Raw genomic sequence first — 26,031 nt, 5'->3', positions numbered from 1 at the left:
GGTGCCCCCGATCTGCAGCCTATGGGGAAGAAGTACAGCATTATTGTATGTCTACTGGAGCCGATAATCTCATAGGCGGGACCATGGCTCTGTTATTGGCCAATCACTGCGATTGCAGTGATTGGCCCAATGACGGAGCCTTGGTCCTATCCGTGAGACCATCGGCTCCTGTAGAAACACAAGTTGCCAAACTTTTTCCCCTTACTGCCCCTAGGGCTTACTTTCAGGGTAGGGCTTATATTTTGAGCATGCTCGAAATTCCTGTCACGGCTTACTTTCAGGGAAAGAGGGTAGGAGGACAGATCCAATTGTTTAGCTAATTTGATTCTTTTTTCTCGGGTTCACTTTAAGTTGGATATGGGGTGTTCTGATCTTATTTATTTTTGAATGTTAAAATAAAAAAGTTATTTTCTTCAAATTTAAAGATTTTTTTTACTCTCTCTTTATGTTGCCTGTATACTACAAAGTTGTTTACTAAATGTAAATACATACTGATAAATAGCCTTATATAATCTATTATTGTAGAGTAAAAACAGATTACTGAGGCTTTTTCTACAAGCATGAATGAACATTTACTATCTCTAGAGCAAAGAGCATTACATGCTGCTGTGTTGCTATAACAGCCGTGTATAAACATGACACACCCAGCAGCATGTGACTGTTACATCAGCATTTTTACACTGTAGTATATGTATAAATCGGGAGGTCAGTGTGCCATGTGTTACAGACAGCCGAGGTAGGAAGCACAGCACACAGCAGAGGAACCCGGTAAGGTTATCTCTATTCTGCTATTATTTTTCAGTGTTCAGTAGTAGAGCATTGTACCTTGATAGCCATCAGTTACAGCAGAGAGTTTTGCATTTGGAAGATAACATTTATTGCCTAATGCAAAACATTGGAAGTATAAGTAGGGGCATAACTAGAAATCACTGGGCCCCCCTGCAAAACGTTGGATGGGGCCCCCTCCCCCTTCGCTTTCTGCACAGGTAAGCTGAGAACCAATGTTATACAATTGGCTAGTGCACACTTGAATGTGTTTTCCCCATGCAGATAAAAACAGACAGCAGTGAAGCACCGCAGGCATTTTCTCTATCAATTGCATTAGCTTCTGTGGTAAAACGTGCATGTTTTCACACATACACACATGGGGCTTGATTCACAAAGCGGTGCTAACAGTTAGCACGCTGGTGAAAAGCCCTTTATCAGGCCTAAACTCAGTTTAGGCGTGATACGTTTAGGCGTAATAAGTTTAGGTGTGATAAGTTTAGGTGTGATAAGTTTAAGCACCAACTGGGTTAGCACCGCAGTGCACAGCTGATCAAAAGTTTTGCGCTAGCAAAGTCTGGTGCACTTCGCATAGAGTTTAATGGCGCTGCTTTGCGTGCGGGACTTTGTGCGCGATCTAAACTTATCTAAACTTATCACGCCTAAACTGGCTTTTCAGCGGCGTGGTGCAATGGTTATCACGACTAAAGTCTCTAACTGGGTTAGCACCGCTTTGTGAATCGAGCCCATGGTGTGCAGAAAACACATACAAAAAACAGTTGAGTGTGCTCCCAGCCTCAGCTTCTAACACTCACTCTGTCCACCTCTGATGGAGCAGAACTGGCTCTGCAGACTCCTCCAGCATCCCTACAGTACAGATCACTTGGGGAGCAGTAGAGAGTTTTGGGGATGGGCGCTGTACACAAGACCCTGCTGCACACTGAATAGGGACTGTCTACAAATCTTTGTCTACAAAACTTTGCATAATTCCTTATCAGTGGCTGAAAAGATGCAGTAATTAGAACAATTGTGCAGAGAGCAGAAAGCTTTTTTTCAATTGCAGGGTGCTGAAAAATTATTTGAAACAGAAGATAAGAAATTATCTCTTAGGAGAAAACTTAGGGAAAAAAAGAAAATGTAATGAAATGGCCTCTGACTGATTCACCAGCGTCCCTCGCATAAAAGTACATGTACAAAGGTGTGCTCCGGAATTCCCTTTTATGTTTTAGTTTTGTTTAAAAAGAAAGTGTTTCTGTCAGTAGTCAGATAAGACAATTCAGAGCTTTGTACAGGAAATGTAGTGTTCACCAGAAAAGTCACCATGAATCCATTACTTCTTCCTAGCAGGCCTGGTTTCCCCACGTAATGACTCTTCAGACATTCACTGAAATGGACTTCATAAGAATACTAATAAGGAAGTCAGGAAACCACAAACCAGATTCCTGTCGTAAACCACTAACTGACAAAGCAACATTCCCCCATGTCCTGTCGAGGGGGATATAAAATCAAATGTCCTTTAATTAAACTATAAATAAATAATATTAATTTCTACTATATTTCCATAATGATAGTAGTAAAAATGTTTCTGTACCGTATATGCCTGAAGAAGAGGACTAGATCCCAGAAAGCTTGCATTATTTAACTTTATCAGTTAGCCATTAAAAGGTATTACTTTTACAAGACTTTGTTTTTTTCTACCTACTATATTTCCATAAATTCCAGTCATATAAAAAATAACTAGATGGTCGCTGGGCGCAACCTGAAAGTGCCTCCACCTTCTCTCAGAAAGATATGGTTTTCTCTGAAACATAATAATTGACCCGTGTTTGCTATCTATGAACACCAGAGAACATGAGGAATATAATTCATATTTCTTTCTGCACTAATGAGAGGGGTAGAACAGGGTCAGATGGCAAAGACTGCCCATCTCTCATTACACTCTCCAATTCCAGCAGAGAAATGGTTACATTTCTGGACACACAGACTATCAGGGGCCTTCATTTCCAATCCATACCATCACGGATTTGCTAGCCCAATTGGACCTGGGCTTTCATCTTGCACTATTAACAAAGGACTTTTTACCAACATTCTTGGACTTATAATCAAAGGACACAATCGGTAATTCTCGAGACTGCTAGGACTTTATACGGTTACCAATTCAACTTTTATTCCTATTATTTTACTATATCAATCTGTTCAATGTTACATAATTATTGTAAATTTCCATGTAATCATTTATACATTTATTTTAATTATAAAATAAACGATTAAAAATAATTTGTCTAAGTGCTTATTCTGAATATCCTCTGCAAAGGGAATCATGCCTTTTGCAGAGACCGTTAACATAACTGTTATTAATATATATTGTTATATCTAGAAAGGTTGTTGAAAAAAAACATTTTTCCTACAGGACTAGCTAGGGTTAGTATTGCTTATTCCCATGCTAAAGCAAATTGGTGGCAGCTTACCTGATCTCTACACGAGATTGCAGATTGGATTATATAGATTGTATATACAATCAAAATTGTATTGTGTGCGTACTTGCGAACCAATCCAAAAGGTGACTTTGCCTGCAGTGCTGAATGCCTTCAGAATTCACTCAGTGTCTGAGGGCCTAATGGTAATCTGCAGCAAAATGAAGAGGAATTGAAGGGTGATGTCACAGGGCCCTTATGTGTTCACAGGGCCCTTATATGTTCATCTTATCTCCACAATCTCTCTCCCCTGTACATCTCTGCACTAGTTTCCAGATACCAACCCAACCGCAATCTCAGATCTGCACACGAGCCTCTTTTATCCTCTTCTACAATTACCTCCTCACATTTACGTGTACAAGACTTCTCTCGTGCCTCACACTTCCTCTGGAATGCCCTTCCACAGCACGTGCGCCACTCTCCCACCTTGAAAATCTTTAAACGCTCCCTCAAAACCCACCTTTTCCGACAAGCATATGCTCTATCTTAGGCCATGCACCCTTTAACCTCGCGTCTAGATTTACTTCTTACTAAATAACCTAATCACCCACTGCCTGTATATATACTGTGTACTTCCACCACCTTTTGTTTCCAACCCATTCCTTTAGATTGTAAGCTTGCAAGGGCAGGGCTCTCACCATTTTGTGTCTTGGAATGTTATTCATTTAATAGCTTGCACGCTGTTATACATTTTAGTCATCATGCTAAATCTGCTATTGTATTCACCAGTTCTGTATTTTGTACCAGTGTCCATATTTGATGTATATCATTGTCTGTATCATTATGTAACCCTTGTTTGTTTTCTTACATTGTACAGCGCCACAGAATATGTTGGCGCTTTATAAATAAATAAATAAATAAATACATAAATAATAATAATAATCTTGAATTATCTCTCCTTATCTTTTTATCTAATATAATACAATTACAGTTAAGGCAAATAATAAGTAATGTGAGAGAGAAAAGCTTTGAGAATCAACCCCATGATCTCTTAGTTGTAGGGTTATTGGCCATATAATAATATTTTCCTCCTGCGCCGTACAAAACAACCAGGCCATGTGCAATAAAAGACAACAAGTTTAATACTTTTACTAATTACGCCATGCTGCACATAATGTGCTAAGCAATCTGTTCTATCCAATACCAACATATATAGAAAGATATAGACCAGCCATAAATAATCCAATTCTGTACAGCAGGAGGAGGTGGCAGCACTTCCCAAGACATGCTGCATCTGAATGAACAACTGCATGGATGTGCAGAGCCTAAATATAGGCAGGTTATACAACTTGCAATCAAAACAGAGGCAACAAAATGGAGGATGTTGGCTTCCAAAAACAGTTTGCGCGCACAGTGTTCCTGTACTAGAAACTTCCACCTCATGGAAGAGACCCTAACCACTAATTAACAAAAAAACATAGTGTGAACCTGGGGGCAGCTGGCCATAAAATGGTTTACACATTTTTCTTTGGGAACAGGGAGAGATTGGCAGTGCTCATTATCAGGCTGCACCTGAAATGACTACCAACAGTAGGGGGCTCTGCACACTTCTGTTGGTCGTCATTTAAGGTGCGACTTGAATAGGGGAACTGCCAATTTCTCCCTGTTCCCAAATATAAATAATCAATTGGTCGTTGTGGGGTTAATTTACTAAACTTTGGTAAAGTTGCTGTGCGCATGGTCATTTTACCGACACTAGCCCCTAGTATGTAACGCTCATTGTGCAAATAGCGCAACCTGGGTTACCTAGGTAAAAAACGCACTGGTACCAATGCAAGCATTATGCTTCTTGCATAAAGCACTTTATTAGTTTACCATGCCTCACAAAAGTAGTGTAACACATGCATTGCTACCAGTGCCAGTGTAATCTAGCTAACTCGAGTTGTGCTATATGCACAATGTTTGTCCCACACATAGCGTTAGTATTGGCGAAGTATTTGTGTGCCAACTGTCACAGTATATAACACTACTGGTGAATACTATACCAGATAATTCATAAACCAAAGCCTTCATTTACACATCAATGTTTTAGAAATCCTGTAAGTCCCTGTCTTACCTACTGGTGTCAGCAGGTGGCCCTTCTGAGGCTGTTACAGAAGACTCTCTGTTCTACCTGCGGGTGGTATCTTGGACTTAGACTATTGTGCCATTTCACTGCCCACCACCAGGTGTCCTTTGTAGTTCTTTCCAAGAGTAATCAGGCAGCAGATGGAAGCTGCCTATTTAACTATTTGGGGACCGCTTGCATGAGATCCTACGCTGCACTTGTGGCTGTCCTAGCCTGATGTGGCGTAGCATCTACGCCCACCGCCGTTACTGCTCCCCGACGTGTTCATGCACACCTGAGAGGGGAGATTAAGCCGTCATATGACAGCTGACATCTCCTCTCAGTGATCAGCAGCCATCGCATATGGCTGCTGATCACGGGGTCACTACGATCGCCGGCGGATCATAGTGATCAATTTGACAGCTACGGCAGTAGGAGGGAAAGAAGAGGATTCACTCACCTCCCTGCCGCTCCTGCGACGATTGGTGCTCCCCACCATTCTTGCCGACATCTCTGCTCGTTGTGATGTAAGTCCCGGGCCATGGCTTGATGACGTCATCAAGCCGCGACCTGGGACTTAAGAGTCACTACGAGCGGGGATGTCGGAGAGAGCATAGGTGTCCGCGGCAGCTCATCGCGGGAGCCTGGAAGATGAGTAACGGCTGCTGGTGAAAGTGGGGACACCTGGCCACACAGGGGGACACATACCAGCAAGCACTAAGAGAATCAGGCTGCCTGATCCCCCCAAATGCGCACCCCCCATGTAAAAGTACCTGGTCATTAAGGGGGGGTTAGGCGGCCCGTCCTGAAACGGTTAAAGACCTGGCCATTGCTTGAAAGTTGGCAGAGCTTCAGTTATACTAGGCTTCAGCTTGTTACCTAAACTCCTGGTCCTTATACTTCTTCAGGTACTAGTATATATTTCCTTGAGCAGTGGTCTCCTCAAAAAGGATGATAATCTTTGTAGATTTTGAATTGGTTACCATGAGCTGGAGTCAATCAAAAATTGATACACATACATTCCACTTCTGTCACCACCACCACCCCTCATTTTTGTTGGATGAGTTGTCTCCTTCAAAATTGACTTCTGCTACTTTTTCCATTTTCCCCCTCATTTCCGTGGTTTCCCCCGTGCCATTATCTAAGAGAATAACAAACTTCTAGAAGTAGGGAGATGAGTCCTCTTAGTCCCCGTCTGATTCATTTGCCCCTATAAACAACTCTGCTCTACTTTCAGACCCAGACCTCACCCTTCCTGGCTTATAAGCAAATCATTCACCATTAATCCAGTTTCTAAAGTCCTTGAGGTATTTTGTTTCACTCATTACATTTTTCTGTGAGTGACCCCAACTTCTTTTTTTTTACTGTTTTATTGAATTATTTGTCTGACTTGAAGGTATCTAAAAATGTTATAATTGTTTTTGGTTGTTTTTGTAATTTAATCTCTGTAACCTAATCTATGTTGAGGTTACCAATATCATTCAGTTTATGAAGCATGGACATTGACAAACACTTCTTGTATTACTTTTTTTTATAAAGACAAAAATACATTTCACAATATTTAAGAGAGCAATTTTCATTAAAAAAGATAGTTTTCTTGTTGGAATGAATATTCAGTGAACAAGTTTGGGTTAGTCAACATGCATAGCAATTATGACTATATTCACTAAACTTCAGCAATCAGAAATGTGTATGATAAGTAGAGTGTAACGCAATACTGCATATATGCATTAGTAGGGTAAACCAGCTTCTGGTTTGAAGACAGTATATCTAGGGCCCCCTTGACACTTCACCTTAGCCTCCAGGGCGTAGATATACATACTCCGCCGTGATTCCCGCAGCATGCAGGCTCGCGCTCCTCGTAACCACACTGAACGATGAATGGGAACAGGTGTTTCCAAAGCTGATCAAACTACCTGTAATCAATGATCACCGGCATCAGTGAGATGCTGGTGGTCATTAACAAAGTGGAAGTAAACACACACCTTGGTTACTGCGTAATGTTCACAGTACACAGGAATAAAGTAGGGGGACATCTAGTGGCCAGCTAGTAAAACATTAAATTAAATAAAAATAAATAAATACCACATTAATTAACCCCTACAACCCCCCCCCCCCACAGTTACCAAAATAAAAAAAACTTCTAAAAGAAAAAGTCACAGTTAATTAAAATACATAAATAGTTACCTTAGGGACTCATATTTTTTTAATATGCATGCCATGAGGGTATATTACTGTATTTTTTTCAAATAAGGGCTTGTAATAAGAGATATAGTGTAAGTGAACAATAAAGCTGAAAAAAATACCCCTTTATTTCCAAATAAAATATTGTCACCACACATTGGGCTTGATTCACAAAGCCATGCAAATTGTTTAGCACGGGTGTGCTAAACAGTTAGCACGTGAAGTGCCATTCGCGGACTTTTGCGAGCGCAAAGTGCGCCGATTCACGCGATCGTGGACTTTTGCACGCGCAATTTGCCACTGTGTGTGCACTCCGATCGCCGCCGCTCCGTGCCCATTAGCCGCCGCTCGCCACGCCACGCTGCCCCCCCAGACCCCGTGCGCTGCCTGGCCAATCAGTGCCAAGCAGCGCTGAGGGGTGGATTGGGACTCCCTTTGACGTCACAACGTCGATGACTGAACGGGATTTCCTGATCGCAGATCGCCGGAGCGGGTGGGGGGATGCCGCTGCACAGCGGCTATCATGTAGCGAGCCCTGGGCTCGCTACATGATTTAAAAAAAAAAAAATGCTGCGCTGCCCCCTGGCGGTTTTTAATAGACCGCCAGGAGGGTTAAGTTAGTATTAGTAACAAACAATAGTTAGTTATGTACTGTAATGCTTTAATAATCCCGAACATTTGTACACCTCCGAATACTATGTATAATATGTCTATCCAGGGCTGGTTCTAGACTTTGTTGCCTGAGGCAACCTTGTGAGGGTGCCTTCCCCCCCCAATTGTAATGACCTCACAGCACCCGATAAATTGCACCACACGTTATAGCTGCAGTGAGCCCCCAAAAAACACCCTCAGTATAGTTAGTTATCCAGGTATAGGTGCCCCCAGTGTTGGTAGCTAGGTACAGTTGCCCCCAGTATAGGTTAGCCAAGTACAGTTGCCCCCAGTATAGGTTGGCCAGGCACTCTCATCACTTCCTGTTTCTGCCTAGTTCTTACCCCAGACTTCTGCCGCCTGAGGAAGTTTCCTCACTTGGCATCCTGGGCGGACCAGGCCTGTGTCTATTGCAAGTTACACTTTACTGCAATTTAGTGAATATACCCCACAGTGAAATGACAGACGTAGTAAGGTTCTCTGGCTAAACCAAAAAATGTTCCTAGGAAGAATTAAAACATCTTTTCCATTGTTATATATCTAAACAATTATATTTTCCTTATCTCCTTTATAACAGAACTACAGAGCTATTCTGATGTCTTTGAACCTTCGCTATAGAACACAATACTTGTTCAGGTAAGGGAACTACATGCAATTTTGTCTTTCATTTTCATTAATAGCTGACTGTGATTCCTTTTCTTACAGACTCACTCTATGGTACAGCAATATTGCAGGTAAATAATAATAAAAACAAATATGCAAAGTATACTGTCTTGTATACTGACATTACTGACATTACTCTCCTTTAATTCTTCTCTGTGTAAGCTCCCCTCCCCCTTTCCTTATATTCCCATTCACGTCTTAAGTGTCCTGGGTCTTCCCCTTCCCAAGCGTCTGTCTGCTTCTCTCCCATGCAAAACCATTGCCCATATGTCCAAAAGTGTATGCCAGCGCTAGAATGAATACCAATTAAGCAGCAAGGGATCAGGCCTGTTCCCCAGGCCTAATGGAGAAAGTCTGGAAAGATACAGTTGATCCCAGCGCTTTACAGCCTTACCACCCCCCTGGTGGTGCCTAACCATACGTAATTCAACAATACTGCTTAACCCAACCCTACTTTCACACAGAACCCTCCCCTGGTAGTGCCTAAAACGAACCACTCCCCTGGTAGCGCCTAACCCTAACCACCCCCCAGTGGTGCCTAAACCTAACGCCCTGGTGGTGCCTAACCCTAACCACCCCCCTGGTGGTTCCTAACCCTAACCTCCCCAGTGGTGCCTAGCCCTAACCACCCCCCCGGTGGTGCCTAACCCTAACCACCCCCCTGGTGGTGCCTAACCCTAACCACACCCCTTGTGGTGCCTAACCCTAACCACCCCCCTGGTGGTGCCTAACCCTAACCACTCCCTCTGCAGAAACACCCTTTTCCACATAGAATCGATAATATCTTTGATAACGTAAAATCTATACATACAAACAATATAATATGACAAAAACTATAACGTTGCAAGCTTCTAAATTGATAACATACTTCAAAAACGTTAATGTTCTAATGTTGTTAATGATATTGATCGATCGCAAATCGATTGACCAATCAATCGATTTGTGGCCGATTTGGATCTAAAATTTTGAAAAATTTGGCTTATCTCTGGAGATGACTTATCAATTTGCATTGGACCTAATGGAAATCTGATGGCAACAAAATGCCATCAGATCGATTTTCAATAGATTTCTAACTGAAATCTATTGGAAATCTGTTCCTAGTAAAAAATGTTTTTAAACACATCAGATAGATCAGAAAATCTACTGATTATCTATCTGCTGCTAATCTAAAGAGTGTATGGCCACCTTTAATGATAATTGCATGAGAATCTATGTGGGCGCCCTTTTCTTCCACCCTCAGCCGGTGCCGTTTTTTTCTGCTACTGCTTTCTCACAAGACTTTTCTCCTCTTAAAGCGGATCCGAGATGAAAAACAAACTATAACAAGTAACTTGTCTATATATCTTATCTAAAGTTAGATAGTGTACACAGTGAATCTAGCTGCAAACAGCTTTATTAGAAAATGATCATTTCTTCCTGTGACACAATGACAGCAGCCATGCTGTTTGTAAACATTACACAGAGGCAGGCTTATCTGCATCTTGAGCAAAAAACCTAATCCCCCCCCTCCTCCTCCCTCTTCCCCTCTGCCTCTGAAATCTCTGGCTACTAATACCTCCCCCTCCTCCTTCCCAGACTGAGCTCCCATGCTACTGTCTGAAAGTGCCTTGGCTCTCTGAAAACCTGTGGGTGTGGCTTGTTTAGTTTATAGGGAATTAGAGTATTAAAACAAAAACAAAAAAGTATTTGGCTGGAGGACTGCCCTACAAACAATAGGAAAGGAACACAATTATGCAATGAGCAAAAGTTCATCTCGAATCCACTTTAATTTTCTTCCAGGAGATGATGTTTCACTTTATCTACAAAATATCTCGCCTTTGAAAGTGAAAAGTTCTAAAATGGCTACGGGACGTAACACCAGTCTTAAGTTGATGTCGGGACAATTTATTTTAAATGTGCTTTTGCTTTGTAAAGGTTGTAAAGGCATTTTATAGGTGTAGGGTGTGAAAACAACTCCCGGGAGAAAGCTCAGGAGAAAAGATAACACAGTTAGGCCCATAGACTATTTTCCTTATTTACAGAACATGAAATGTACGACTGAGTGCAGCACCTACTCCTGGGACTGAAGAGACTTTGCAGAGCCCAGGGAAAGGTGCAACAAAGGAAACAACATCAGACAGATTTAACGGTTAATTGACTGCTTAGAAGTACCACATGAGGTGGTAGAAGTACCATACAAGAATGGCACAAGTGTTTGGTAAGTGCAAGTACATAGTATTGCCTTATTTTGGAACTCTCTGCAACCAAGGAGGAAGCTTACTTACATATCTGATGGGGGCTAAAGACAGAAGGAAGGTTCACTTTAATATTAGAAAATATTCTAAAAGTCCTTAAAGAGGAACTCCAGCCTAAACAAACATACTGTCATTAAGTTACATTAGTTATGCTAATTAAAATAGATAGGTAATATAATCTCTTACCCACACTGTTTTAAAAGGACAGGCAAATGTTTGATTTCGTGATGGCAGCCATCTTTTTGGTTGAAAGGAGGTGACAGGGAGCATGAGACGCAGTTCCAACTGTCCTGTGTCCTGAGCACCTCTCCCAGTTGCTAGGCAACGTGAATAACAACATAGGAAATCCCATCATGCTCTGCACTGCATCAGAGAAAAAAAGCCCAGCCTTTTTCCTTTGATGGGTGGAGCTTAGCTAAAAATGCAGCTAAAAATGATGCTTTGGTAAGAAAAACTTAGTTCTGATGCTGTGAAACTGTTAAAGAAACACAAGCCTTTTCAGTGCTGCTGAGTAGATTTTTAGTCCGGAGGTTCACTTTAAAGTTTAAAATATTTCTAACATTTTAAGCCCAGTACACACTTTCAAGTTTGATTGGCCAATCACTTACTAATTTTACCACTTCCATATTGTATGAGGGTGAACAGATACTGAGTACTATGAGCAGATTGTGTAGGTAAAACCTCATAGTACAGATAACCATAAATTAGTTTAATTAACATCAAATATGTCTATATTTGCAGTATTTATCAAGAAATAGGTGCAGACACTGGCAAAACCAATCCATTGACAAGAACACACAAACTACCAAGCCAGTATATGTCGCACACTACTAGTATAGAAGAAAGTACACTGCAATCCAAGTAATGCCCTCCGTGCCGTTCTGCCGGGTCCCCGCCACTCATAGCCCCCCCTGAACGGCTCACGACCCCACGGCCAGGGTCAGGCTCTCTTGCCTGCATAAAGATGGCCGCCGGCACTGGCTGCGGCTGCGCACTCCGCATAGGACGGTGTCCTCCGTGTTCCCCAAAGTTATGCAGGTATCTAACTTTTTTATTTTTTTTGGGGGGGGGGGGACATAAGTCCTTTAACTGTTTTATAGTTTGGTGCTCCTCCATTTACCAGTATCTATACAGTATGTTCAGTTCCATGGAGTGGGTAGGAGGGATAATGTGCAGCAAACAAACGAATAAGGGGAGAGGGCACCCATACAGTTATAATCTGGGCATCATCAACATTTTAGGCTGTAATGGAAATTAAAGTTTATTACTAGGCTGTTGAATTTCAGTCTGACCACAAGGGAAGCAATAAAAATCCTTTTTTTGTGATTGAAGATTCAAGTTGTGATGAACTGGGGTTGAGTACATCATTATTTTTATCTGCGATTCTAGAGATCAACCTTAAAGCGAAATAAAACTCCGATCAATATTCAATAAAAATGTGTTTTCCTACTTTTTATTACCCATTTAGTTACCATATTTGCTATTGTACACAAGTAATATTGCTTGTTTACAAGTCCCACAGTACAGTTTATCAGCTCTGAAAGCTGCCATTGCATTTTATTAATTAGATTTGAATATATAAATACAGCAGCTATCTAGTGATAATTTCTCATCTGTCTCTGCTTGCCAGCTTTGCGCAGTTCCATTTCTGCACGTGGCTAGCTGTAACTAATTGTAGCACCAGAGGAATGTAAACAAAAGATAATGTTATCTCCTTTTTGGATGCGGATCATAAGCTGAAGGGGCTTTCCACTGCAGAACAATGTGATGTGTTTAACTGTTTGAATGCTGTTCTGCTACATTTTCTGTTAGGAGGTTTAAGGCTGTAGTCTTTTAGAGCAAAGAAGAAATGCTGACTTTCAGAACACTTTAACATGTATTTATGGCATCAATGTAATGTTTCTTCATTTTCGGTTTTCCAGATGATGAGGAGGAACGTCGACGGAAAAATCTGACCTTTTTTATAGTTTCATTTGCTGTGACAAATGTGATTCTTCTTACAGCGATGTGGATGGCTGTTTCTGTCAGAGGCGAGTCCATTTACAGATCCCTGCTGCTGCCCCTGATATGTGCATGGAACTGTTATGAATGAACCAGTGCATATAATTCTCTGTGTGTTTTCTTGACAAAGAGACGCGTTGACGACTCAAAATGTTGGGTACCTTGCACTGCAACACTATTCAGGTCTATGGAATACTGTAGGGGCTTCTAATGGTCCCCCGCAGACATCCTGTGCCCGCGCAGCTGCTCACCGATGCTCCGGCCCCGCCTCTGGTTCACTTCTGGAATTTCAGACTTTAGTCTAAAAACCACTGCGCCTGCGTTGCCGTGTCCTCACTCCCGCTGATGTCACCAGGAGTGTACTGCGCAGGCCCAGTATGGTCTGTGCCTGTGCAGTACGCTCCTGGTGACATCAGCGGGAGGGAGGACACGGCAATGCAGAAGCAGTGGTTTTCAGACTTTAAAGTCTGAAATTCCAGAAGTGGACCAGAGGCGGGGCCGGAGCATTGGAGAGTGGCTGCGCGGGCACAGGATGTCTGCGGGGGACCATTAGAAGCTCCGGGTAAGTTCAACTCATTTTCTCCCGACCCCCTACAGTGTTCCTTTAAAGGGAACTTAAACTGAACCTAAAAAAAGAGTTTAACTTACCTGGGGCTTCTACACGTACCCTGCAGCCACCCTGTGCCCGCGCCATCACGGAACAATTCTCCGGTCCCATGCAGCTGCTCAGTTTTGATTTTGACTACTGGGCCACTGTGCCTGCAAGGCCCTGGCCGCGCACATCCTCGAGTGCGCAGGACTCTACCAGCAGTGGGAGTGTGATTGAGGATGCACGTGGCCAGGGCTGCACAGGGGCAGTGACCATTGACTGGCCCAGTCGCCAAAATCAAAACTGAGTGGCTGAGGGGAACGGAGGACTGTTTCCATGATGGCGTGGGCACAGGGCGGCTGCAGGGGGCTGGTAGAAGCTTCAGGTAAGTTAAATTATTTTTTTTTTTTTTAGGTTCGGTTTAGCTTCCCTTTAACAAATACCTTTGGAATGCTGCCCATGGTGACACTCAGATTCCTTGGACTTAGAAATCGCCAGTTCTTGGGTACGGCATACAGTGGGTATCGGATGAATTTAGATGCCAGTAGTGTTAACAAGATTATGAAATGGTCCTGCACACCTTCAAACAACGCTGCCGTTTGAAGCACAGTCTTGAAGGAAACCACAGGTGAGAGGGATATGGAGGCTGCCATATTTATTTTCTTTTTAACAAAGCAAGTTGCCTGGATGTCCCCCTGATCTTGAGTCGCTAATCCTTTTAGCCATAGACCCTGAGCCAGCATGCGGATCAAGTGCTCTGACTGCCACATGATTTTTTCAGACACTACTGGTGCCAGAAGATCAACCAGGCAACTGGTATTGTTTCAAAGGAAATAAATATGGAAGCCTCCATCCAACCATAACACTCTCACCTCGGGTTCACGTTAATCATTTCCAGGTTAGTACTCTAACCCTACTCACTTATTTTCAAGCCAGCATTGGCCACAGAATGCAATAGAGAGAGAGTGAGAGAAACTAGGGGTGAACCTCACCTTTTCTTCAAATCAGGAGAAATCAGAAGCCTACCTATGGGGGGGCAAGGGGGAACATATGTCCCCAGGTACAGCACTGAAAGGACGCTTAGCATGGCCGCTGCACCCCAACGTGTGTGAGAGGTGCCCTCGCTTCCCTCCCTTCCTCTGCAGAGGAGTACAAAAGCATGAACAGCAGCAGTAAAACTGGGGAACAGCTAGGTATTTAAAAGGGCGTGCATCTGGCTATCTAACAAATAGCTCATCTGGCTATCTAAACAGGGGGAGGGGGAACACATTTGGCAATTTAAAGGGGGGCACATTTAGCTATTCAAAGGGGGGCACATCTAGCTATCTGAATGGGGGGAACAGGAGCACATTTGGCTATTTAAAGGGGGGCACATCTGGCAATCTGAACGGGGAAAAGGGGCACATCTAAATGGCAGGAAGGTGGGCAAATATTTGTATCTATGGGGGAAGGTGTACATCCCGCTATCTAAGCAGCATTTGTACATTTGACTCCACCCATGACCTTGACCACATCTGATTTGCGGCCACGCCCACTTTATCCAGAGGGGGGTGGGGGTGCGCACAAACTGTCTTTGTCGCCAGGACTAAAAACCTTAGCTACTCCTCTGGTAGAGATACTCATCATTTGTTCCAAGTGACAACCAATACTATATTCCGTGAAGGAGCCCACATCACAGCATTAGCTTACAAGACTTAGATGTGCAGGGTTAACCCAAGGTTCTTGAAAAAGCGCAAAGGACAGCGCAAAATGTCAAGCTCTTCACCTCCTAAGCCTCGATTCACAAAAGGGTGCTAAGTGTTAACACCCTAGTGAAGAGGCACTTAGGACAGAAAACAACTGCTTCCCGCGCTAATATGCGCAAGTTTAGCGCCGCACAGCAATAACAGCGCACCGGTGCGTGCGAAACGTTGCACTGTCCAAGCGGACGGTGCAATGTTATCAGCACACAGCGCGGCTCTAAACATTGCGCGTGCGATCGGTAAGAACTTTAGACGTGCAAGCTACTTAGCACCCTAGTTTGCACGTCCAAAGCTGTTAGGCGGTGCTAACTATGTTGCCACGCCTTTGTGAATTGAGCCCCTTGTCTTCTCACTTGGTCTGAGATATGATGTGGGCTGCTTCATGGAAAGTGGTATTGATTTTCACTTGGAACAGATGCTGAATATTTTTACCGATTTGAAGAATAAAGGTGTGGTTTTTTCTGCTGCAAAGGCTGAGTGCTCCACTAGTTCTTCTCCTTCTCTTGCTTTCTTTGGAAAATACTTTAGATACCAGCTGTAGAGAGGAACTTCACACACGGGCCCTAAACAGCATTTCCTGATTTGGCAGCACGCTCTCCTTGTTTATGGCACGGATTGCTACCCTGGCTTGGTTTCTTGGAGAAAGTTCAATAAGACAGATCTGAAGGCCATATCTAAATGCTTATTTAACCTTCTGGGCGACGCCAGCATCAGATACATTCATGTATACAAAATGTGGAAGGTATTGATTGTTTACCTGACCTATCACAAAGTGTCTAGCATTAGAATGCAAATGCTATGATGAAACCAAGAATATAATGTGTTTAACTTACTGGAGGTTTCCTGGGATGGAGATTATTGGGAAGTAGAGATGGTAGTTTGGCATGACATGGTTTGCTAGTGGAGAAATTCCATCCCACAATGCCCAAGCATGACCTCTGGCCTGAAGTCAGCTGGCCAAGAGGGATGGAGTCTGCCACGGTGACTGCACTCACGCACGTTCAGGAGAGCAGTCACTAATCCTTATAGGGAAGTGTAAATGTTCCTGCAGTCTTAGCCTAGATTTAGCGAAAGACAAATAACTGCTATTAGGTAGTAAGAGTTTGCAACTCTCACTTTAGTCACATCAAACCATAACAAGAGCAGTAAGGTTTGTGCATTAGCATTTGAACAAATGAAGTTGCATACGTGTACAGTATTTTTTATTAATACTTTTTTTTACAAATCACGGATAGCCTCAACATGCAGCCTTATAACAAGATGGAGCATATTGTTCTGTACACAAAGATAGGAACCCAGTATAACAAGTTAGAACTCTTTGTCTGTACTCTGTAGAAAAAACATGCAGAGGGATATCATACACCACTATCAGGTAATGCAACTTACTAAGAACAGGGAGGAACACACAGTGAATACAGGAAGTCACAATACCATAGAGATCTTCACTTCATTTTACAGACAGTGACATCTTATGGTTGCTTTACTATACTGCAGTTTAAAGTAATAATGTTGTTACTACCAACATAACCAAAGTTTCAAACAGCTCCTGTAATAACCTTACAGCAATCATTGCTGTGCTCCAGTGTGACTCAGGTGAGGGTAGAGACAGTAGTCACCAGTTAGTAAACACTTTTCTGTAAGTTGAGGTCACTTTCTACATGTGTACCCCTAGTGACGGCAGAGATGATAGGACTAGGGTTTTTTTTATGTTTTTTTTGCACACTCTGTGATGCATGGAGGTGAGGAGACCACAAGCACTAATTTAATTATTCTGCATCCTTTACAGGGAGGAAGGACTGTTTTTGCCCAGAGGTTGCCCCGCCCCCTCCATGTGAAGATGGTTGGATCTGGTATAAGAATAAGTGTTACTATTTCTCTGAAACCTTCCAGGACTGGCATAAGAGCCGGACGTTCTGTTTTTCCCACAATGCATCACTGGCCCTGATTGATTCTGAAGAAGAGCTGGTGAGTGAGCCAATCTGACGTGTTCTAAGCAGACATTTACCTTAGATGAATAATAACCACCCAACTGAAAGCAATCCACCTTAGGCAATCTCTGCATCATAAACTGAAATCTAGCTTGGACTTAAAGAGGAACTCCAGCCTAAACAAACATACTGTCATTAAGTCACATTAGTTATGTTAATTAAAATAGATAGGTAATATAATCTCTTACCCACCCTGTTTTAAAAGAACAGGCAAATGCTTGATTTCATAATGGCAGCCATCTTTTTGGTTGAAAGGAGGTGACAGGGAGCATGAGATACAGTTCCAACTGTCCTGTGTCCTGAGCATCTCTCCCAGTTGCTAGGCAACGTGAATAACAATATAGGAAATCCCATCATGCTCTGCACAGCATCAGGGAAAAAAAGCCTGGGCTTTTTTTCTTTGCTGGGTGGAACTTAGCTAAAAATGCAGCTAAAAATGATGCTTTGGTAAGAAAAACAAAGTTCTGATGCTGTGAAACTGTTAAAGAAACACCAAGCCTTTTCAGTTCTGCTGAGTAGATTTTTAGTCCGGAGGTTCACTTTAAAATGGCAACACCACTTCTGTTGAAGAAATAACTAGTTTTAGGCCAGAAACCCACTAGGAGCGATTTCTAATCGCTAGTGATTTGAAAAAGCTCTTGCTAATGCAATGGGGGATTTTTATAACATCAAATCGCTCAAGTGGGATCACACCCATAGCATTACATTTGCAAGAGCTTTTCAAATCGCAAACCGCTCAGAAAATCGCTCCTAGTGGGTTTCTGGACTTAAGTCTATACATTACCAGGATCAATAATGCACCTTTTTTGGGGTTGCTTTCTATTTGCTTGTATATGTTAGAATATATGCATGCACTCAGGCAGGGACGGGTTTCCCATAAGGCACTGTAGGCACGTGCCTACAGGCGCCTGATGGTGGAAAGGCTTCTCACTCCCCTCCTCTAGTGCCTACCTCCCTCCTTCCCTATGCAGAGTAAATGAAAGGTTAATCACCTAGCTCTCTGCCTTCCACTGACCAGATCTCTCTTCAGTCGGGGCACCACTGCCTACATAATATGGAGGGTATAATCTGGCACCTGTAGCTACCTAGACAGGCACAGGAAAAGTTACCTTGAAAGAAAGGGGGAGAACCGAGAGCCCGATATGGTGTAGTATGTTAATGAGGTGATGTCTGATGCAAACACACACAATGGTTATACTCACAAGGACGGGTCGCCTCCAAGGCAACCACTGGATAAGCAGAATTGTAACCTGACCCCGCTCAGGGTTAAGAAGTCGCTCTCTGTAGATAGAAGGAAATGGGGAAACACCCCTCCACCAAGTGTGGACTAAACAATTATGTGGTATAACAGAGGCGCCAAGTAGAGTAAAATTAGTTAAAATTGTTAAAAAGGGGGAAGTGGGTGGACTCACCTCCCTTCTGAAAAAATGGCCAGACAACGGGCAGGTTACTTCAAGTTTAAAGTAACATTTATTATGAGCTCCAAAAGTGCAACGCGTTTCACGGGTAACAGTCCCGCTTCTTCAGGAAAACAATTTTTGGAGGGAGCAAAGTCGGGTCAAGAGCCAGATATATATACAGAGGCGCTATATCTGGCTCTTGACCCGACTTTGCTCCCTCCAAAAATTGTTTTCCTGAAGAAGCGGGACTGTTACCCGTGAAACGTGTTGCACTTTTGGAGCTCATAATAAATGTTACTTTAAACTTGAAGTAACCTGCCCGTTGTCTGGTCATTTTTTCAGAAGGGAGGTGAGTCCACCCACTTCCCCCTTTTTAACAATTTTAACGGGAAAAGTTACAGCTGGGACACTTGTGGTGCGGGTCGGTGGGGGTTTTTAGGTCCCTGGATGGTGAAGTTTAGGGTGCCAGGACATCTGGGCCTGCAACCAGGGGTGTAAATTAGTATCATGGGGCCCCCTGGCTACACTACTACTCCACCTCCCTCCAATAACAGGAGCAGCTACTTTGACCCCCCCCACCCTTCATAGTTCCCCCCACTACTAATGTGCTCACCATACACCACCCATACCCTAGCGAGTGCTGTCACCCCCCCCCCACCCCCCAATTACAAGTGCTACCACCATTCTCCTCCCCCGTGATAAGTGCTGCCACCATTCTGCAGCCTGTGTTTGGCCATCGTATTTCCCCTTCTCTATAACATGTAAAGTATCTGGCAAGCTGGCACACCTCCTGATCCCCCCCTTAATAACAAGTGTAGCCTGTACACCTTTTCTCTCTCCCAATATCATATGAGGCCTCTGCAATCCCCATAAAGAGTGCTCTCAAGTTCCTACCAGTTCCTTCCCCTACATCATGCAATCCCCGCAAGAAATCGAGGCTCAGACTCCTTCTTTAGGGTTCTTTCACACTAGGGGCTGATCCGTGCATTTTGACGTATCGCTCTCAGATTGCGCTTAGAAAGGTAACATAAAAGTCTATGTGACTTTAATGATAACGTTCACATTAGACAAAGCATTCAAGAGTGTTACGTTGTAACGCATCTGGGAACTTTGCATCATCCAGCTGCAGCGGGTTCCCGTCGAGTGAATTATAACTACCACTGCTAATCAGCGTTGCATTGCAACTTCCCAATGTCACTCAACAGGTGCATGAAATCGGATTCTTGCATGCGTTGCCTAATGTGAAAAAGCCCTTACCTCCCTTTCTCCTGCAGGACCCCCTCCTAAGCTCCCCCAGTGGCCTCCACGCATCCTCCTTAGCAGATAAGTGCAGTGGTGGTGTTGGAATCTTACTTCCTGCCTGTTGGTCTTGAGTCTTCCTGCATGTTGCATAACATTATGTGATGTGCAGAAAAAGTCCAGCACAGAGGTGGCTGCAGCAGAGGAAGACAGAGAGGACTCAGCGCTGGAGGAGGTAAGCTTCCAGCACCACAGCTCTGCTTATCTGATAAGCAGGGAAGAAGGATAAGAGGCGACATCTGGGGAAGCACAGGCGGAGCCTTCTGGTGGTGGGTGGGAAGACAGTAGACTGCCTCCCTGCTATAGTAGTGTAGTGGGGGTGTCTCAGCACCTTGCAGGGAAAAAATATAGGAGACAAATACGGTAGCCCAATAGTGTAGTATGTTAGTATGCAATTGAAAAAATGAATTTCAGTAAATTACTACTCACAAAAGGAGGTAGCAAGGGCAACCAACCGTAGGAAGCAGGTGGAGACCATAAACCCGACTCCACTCGGGGTAGTCCCAGCCGGGACCTGGATGTGGTCGCTCTCCTTGAAAAAGTAGGGACAGGTGTCCACTGTGGGGCACCCACAGGTGGTCTGTCACCACCCCTCAAACACAAATTGTTTGGGGGTATAGCTATGCACAATTAAAGGTAAAGAGGCGCCCTGGTTGAAATAAAAGCATCTAAAAACAGCTTAAAATCGAGGAAATAATATGAGGTGGCTTACCTCAATAACAAAATCCTTGTATATGACAAAAGATTTTTATTTAGCACAGGCAACGCGTTTCGCGGGTCCAAGCCCGCTTCATCAGGCCAATAAAAGTGCCAAATGAACAAGTCGATATGGCAAAGGGAGCCTCTCAATCTCAAAGAGATTCGATCAGAGAGGGATCTATCTGTTGGTCGAATCTGATGGCAAATCGACCAGTGTATGGCTACCTTAAAGAGAATCTGTATTGTTAAAATCGCACAAAAGTAAACATACCAGTGCGTTAGGGGACATCTCCTATTACCCTCTGACACAATTTCGCCGCTCCTCGCCGCATTAAAAGTGGTTAAAAACAGTTTTAAAAAGTTTGTTTATAAACAAACAAAATGGCCACCAAAACAGGAAGTAGGTTGATGTACAGTATGTCCACACATAGAAAATACATCCATACACAAGCAGGCTGTATACACCCTTCCTTTTGAATCTCAAGAGATCATTTGTGTGTTTCTTTCCCCCTGTTCTCATGCACTGAAGTTTCAGGCTGCTCGTTTCTTCCTGCAAACAGCTTAGCCCTTGTCTGTAATTCTTCAGTATGTGAAAGCCCAGCCAGCTCAGAGGACGATTTATCCATCTTGTAAAAGATAAGAGAGAAGAGAGAAGCTGCTCTAATCTAAATAACACACAGGCAGTGTGCATAGAGGGGCCTGGAAGGGGGAGTTCATAGCAGAACCACAACACTGAAGAACTTGGCAGCCTTCCAGACACAGGCCGACAAGTCTGACAGGGGAAAGATACATTGATTTATTACAGAGACTGTGATAGTAGAAAGTGCTGCAGTAAGCCAGAACACATTAGAATAGCTTTTGGAACTTGTAGGATGATAAAAAACAGGATGCAATTTTTGCTACGGAGTCTCTTTAACAACATAGGTGATAACTTAAGGACTGGATAGGACCAAACTCCCTATGTGAAAGCTTCCCTTCACAGAGGGAGTTTGGTCTACAAGTTAATAAGGCAAGCTTCTGTAATGAATTCACTCTTAAAATTATTTATTTATTTAGTTATTGTACTTATAAAGCGCCAACATATTACGCAGCGCTAAAATACCGATCAATGTGTGGTGATAAGATTCCCTTTGCCTTATTATTACCAGCATGATCTTAGTGAATTGTGGCCAATTTCAGAATTGACCATCTGTTGCAGCATACAAGTTTCCTCTCCTCATACAGCAAGACACAGTTTGTGTGGTTATTTCGCCCTCTGGTGGTCAAAACTAACATTTTACAAGTAGAGATTGTGATATGCTATAATTCCATCTTGCAGGCAATTTTTCCCTTGTACTTCCGTTGAGGTTTGCGTTAACACATAGAACACATGCCAGTATAGAGAGCTTTTCATTCGTTTTCTTTACTAACTAGGCTTTTCTGAAGGAATTGGAGATTACGTCTTACCACTGGATTGGCCTGAAGAAGGAGGACCAATGGAAGTGGGCAAATGGATCCCTATTTAACAGCATGTAAGTCTTATTCATACTGAGCATGAAGGTCTCTTGTGCAAATAGTAATTGTACATTTATGAACATACCTTCTGTAGGCTGGCAGCGGAATGATTAATCAAATGGAACAACTGCAGCCATCAGTGGTGTAACCATAGCCTCCAGTGATCCCTGTCACCGTGGGGAGGGGGCCTGAGGGTTATGGGGTCCCGATCTAGTCACCTTCCACCTTGCAGAGCAGGGGCATAACTACAAATCATGGCACGCCCCAGCGGATCTATGATGGGGCCCCCCAATATTTACACCCTTTCCCTTGCCTACCCCAGTTGACCCTCACAGCCTGGGAGATCATTTTGTAGGACATCATTATCTTCACATCCATACAGGGGCGTATCTGGGTAAAACTGCACCTATAGAGATAGATTGGCAGAAAGGGTTAACTTACCAAGACTGCTGCCTCTTACCAATGCACTCCACCCTGCTCTCCATTTTCCTGTCACTTCCGCCCTCACAGCAGAAGTTCCACTTTAGAAGGAGGAAGTATAGGGAAGATGGAGACTGTCTTGGAGGGTGTTGGTGAGAGGTGGTTGCCTAGTTGAGTTAACCCCTTCTGCCTTGACCTGCACCCCCTGCTCTCATTCTGTAGGAAAAAATCCTGGGGGACAGCTGTACACACACAAGAGTTTCTCAGCTGCGATAGAAGCCAACCAACCAACCAACCAACCAACCAACCAACCAACCAACCAACCAACCAACCAAGAACCAACCTAAGCATTGCTTTTTAGTAGGATGGCTTTTTGGTCTCTTTTAGTCCCCTATACTCTCCTTGTGTTTTTGGGTCACCCTGAGCTACTTGGTTACTGTGTTTGAATTTAAAAACATTCCCAGCACAGTAGTGGCCCAATCCAAATGCCTAAATAGTGTGCATGCAAAAAGTCAGGCTGGCCAACATTTTAGGTAAATATAAAAAGAGAACCGAGAGCCCAATATAGTGTAGTATATCAAGGCAATTGATATAATGGAAAGGAGTAAAATGTATACTCACAAACCAGGGTTACCTCCAGGCAACCACTGTAAAGGCAGGTGAGGAGATTGGCCTGTCCTCACTCAGGATTAAGAAGTCACTCTCTGTAGACGTGAAGGTAAAGGGGTATCCCCCTCCACCAAGGGCAAAGGCGCCAGGTGTGTTCCTGACATATTGCTGTTGTGTACTGCCTTATGAAGCAATTTTTGGCCTGCGAAACGCGTTGTGAATTAACCCTTGGAGTGTACCAATAAATATATCCTTTTTGTTGAAATACACAGCTTGTTGTGTCTGCTTAAAGGAGGTAAGTCCACCGCTGCCTCCCAAGCATTTTTTAACTTTTTAAAAATTGATCTTATCTTTTTGGCGCCTCTGTTCAAATTGTTAAACAGTTTAGGTAAAGGTTCTTGCTGGTTACCTCCTGTGTCTGATTCTTCCAACTTCCTGATCTCTGAGCCCCGCAACTTCCAGCACATAACCCCACCCCCTTGCAGGAAAGGGCTGTGACGCTTTCGGGGCACTTCCTCAGATAGAGGAGTGCCATGCCACTCTTCTACAACGGGGCGGGGCTATGCACTGGAAGACAGCGGCCATGGGTCTCAGGGATTGAGTTGGAAGAAACAGACCTGAAAGATAATTGTTAAACCTTCTAGTCCAAAAAGCTATCAGAAAGAGGCTTACAACCATCAGACTGTTACTCCCCACTAAAAGTGGCAGCTACATAGGAAATAAGTCATTTACAGTACATTATATTTGGGGACAAATGCATATCCGAAATGGATGTATACATATGTATTTTACATGGTACAGGTTTTCTTCAGTGCTGTGACATGATAGCATCACTACCAGCTGTTTCTGCTTCCTCCCCGCAGGTTCACTATCCATGGGGCGTCATCCTGCGTGTTCCTCAGCCACAAGCGGGTCACCAGCGCCCCCTGTTACGCAGATCGATACTGGATTTGTAACAAGCCGGACACACTAAAAATGTGGCAGAAATATGACGTTTGTTAAAGTCGAGTTTAACAGTTCTAAGCTGGCCCTGAGTTGGTATAGTTAAAGAAAACCTGTACTGAAAATTAAAAGTGAAATAACCATACACAGGTCATACTTACCTCCCGTGTAGTCTACTCCTCAACCTCTTTCTCCTTTCCCACGTCCTGTTTGTCCACTGGGATCAAGGGAATTCTAGGTCCTCCATTTTAAAAATGGTCATTACCCCCATAACAGCTTTCTGGTCAGCACACTGTTAAACTGTCATATCGCCCACTTGAGCCATAGGAAAACATAGACATTACTTGGCACATCAGTTGTCCTCTCAGCTATAACTGACAGCAACTGATAAATTTCAATTCTGACAAAATGTTGTCAGAACTCGAAGGGATCATTGTCAAAAGAAAATGGTGCGCTTCTGAGAGGAACTAATAGCAAGGTAACTATGTAATGTTCATTTGAAGTTACCTCATGTGTTTATTTTAAAATTTTTTACTCAGTACAGGTTCTCTTTAAGGCTCATAATTTAAAGTGAAACCGAGGTGAGGGTGATATCGAGCCAGTCTTCAGTGAGAGCACCTGATATGCTCCATGCTTGTTCAGGGTCCATGGCTAAATGTATTAGAGACACAGGATCAGGGGGACAGCCAGGCAACTTGCATTGTTTAATAGGAAATAAATATGGCAGCCTGTATAAGCCTCTCACATTGGGTTCCCTTTAAAATTCTTTCAGCAAAAAGAATGTATCGCAAGGGGCCGCCTTTTCACCAATTGCATAATGTGACTCAAAACATATTATGAATTAAGAAATGGCTTAAAGGACCATGCCAGTGAAAAACATACGCCATAAAAATCTGAGAGAACCGACAGGTTTTGAACTAGTCCATGTCCTCATGGCAGGGTTTTATTTGTTTTCATAAGCATTTCCTGAACGGCAGTTTAACTGCCAAATTAGTTAGATATCAGTCAGCTTCCCTACTCGCTTGCACACTATTTTGGCAGCTAGACTTGGTAATTGCCATGCAGGAACTGCTTTTAAAAACAAAAGAAACCCTGAGAATCCCTCATGAGGAGATGGACTAGCCTTTCTGTTCTGTCAGATTTTAACTGCAAATTTTTTTTTCCTGGAGGGGTCCTATAAAGGCTGCCTTACAGAGGGCAATAAGAGTATCCTCCTCTTCTGGCTTCTGTGCACACCAATGCTGTCAATGAGAGCTGCTATGAAGAATTAAAGTGGCTTTGAACCTGAATCCTTCTTCAGGAGTAACTTTAACATGTTATTTTTCTAAGTTACCACAAGATGGCGATGGTGGCTCACAAATTTGCGTTGCTTTTTTTTCATTTACCTCACCTCTCTCTGTAATTAATTGTAAACAGTGTATTTCATCAGCTGTTGTGAAATAAAGGTAGCAGGGCTAAAGCTGTAAATTTTTACATGTAAACGTTACTGCTTTTTGTGTATACAGGGCTGGACCGAGGCAGAGGTGAGAGAGGCACCTAAGTAAATTAACCAACTTCAGGTCCACTTAGCTAGCCATACATTCATTGATTTTCTTCTGATCAATTTCTCAGAGATTATGGCCCATACGTTACTAACTTTTTCTCCTGAGTTATCTATCTCCTAAGAGATAACTTTTCAGCTCCTCTTTAAAATACTTTGTCAGCACTTCGCAATTGAAAAAGCACCAAAAAGAAGGTGAAAAGTACTATCAGAATTAGGCCCTGTACACATTACAAATCACCAGTGCTATCGCAAGCGCTGGCGATTCGGTGAGCGCATTTCAAAGTGCT

At 43.2% G+C, this 26,031-nt stretch overlaps 1 protein-coding gene across 1 annotated transcript; it reads left to right on the top strand.

The window, feature by feature from the left end:
- Positions 1–684: 684 nt before the first annotated feature.
- LOC137534127 (C-type lectin domain family 2 member B-like) lies at positions 685–25,674 on the top strand. The gene is made up of 7 exons (XM_068255500.1): positions 685–768; positions 8,699–8,757; positions 8,827–8,855; positions 12,941–13,048; positions 17,137–17,315; positions 22,150–22,247; positions 24,123–25,674. Exons 2-7 carry the CDS (start codon positions 8,717–8,719, stop codon positions 24,259–24,261), a joined length of 594 nt encoding a protein of 197 aa, XP_068111601.1. The 5' UTR covers positions 685–768; positions 8,699–8,716; the 3' UTR covers positions 24,262–25,674.
- Positions 25,675–26,031: the final 357 nt, after the last annotated feature.

Source organism: Hyperolius riggenbachi, chromosome 10 (assembly GCF_040937935.1).
Source record: "Hyperolius riggenbachi isolate aHypRig1 chromosome 10, aHypRig1.pri, whole genome shotgun sequence".
Taxonomy (NCBI): domain Eukaryota; kingdom Metazoa; phylum Chordata; class Amphibia; order Anura; family Hyperoliidae; genus Hyperolius; species Hyperolius riggenbachi.
The sequence above is the reverse complement of the archived record's forward strand: the minus strand, read 5'-3'. Positions and strand labels throughout refer to the sequence as shown.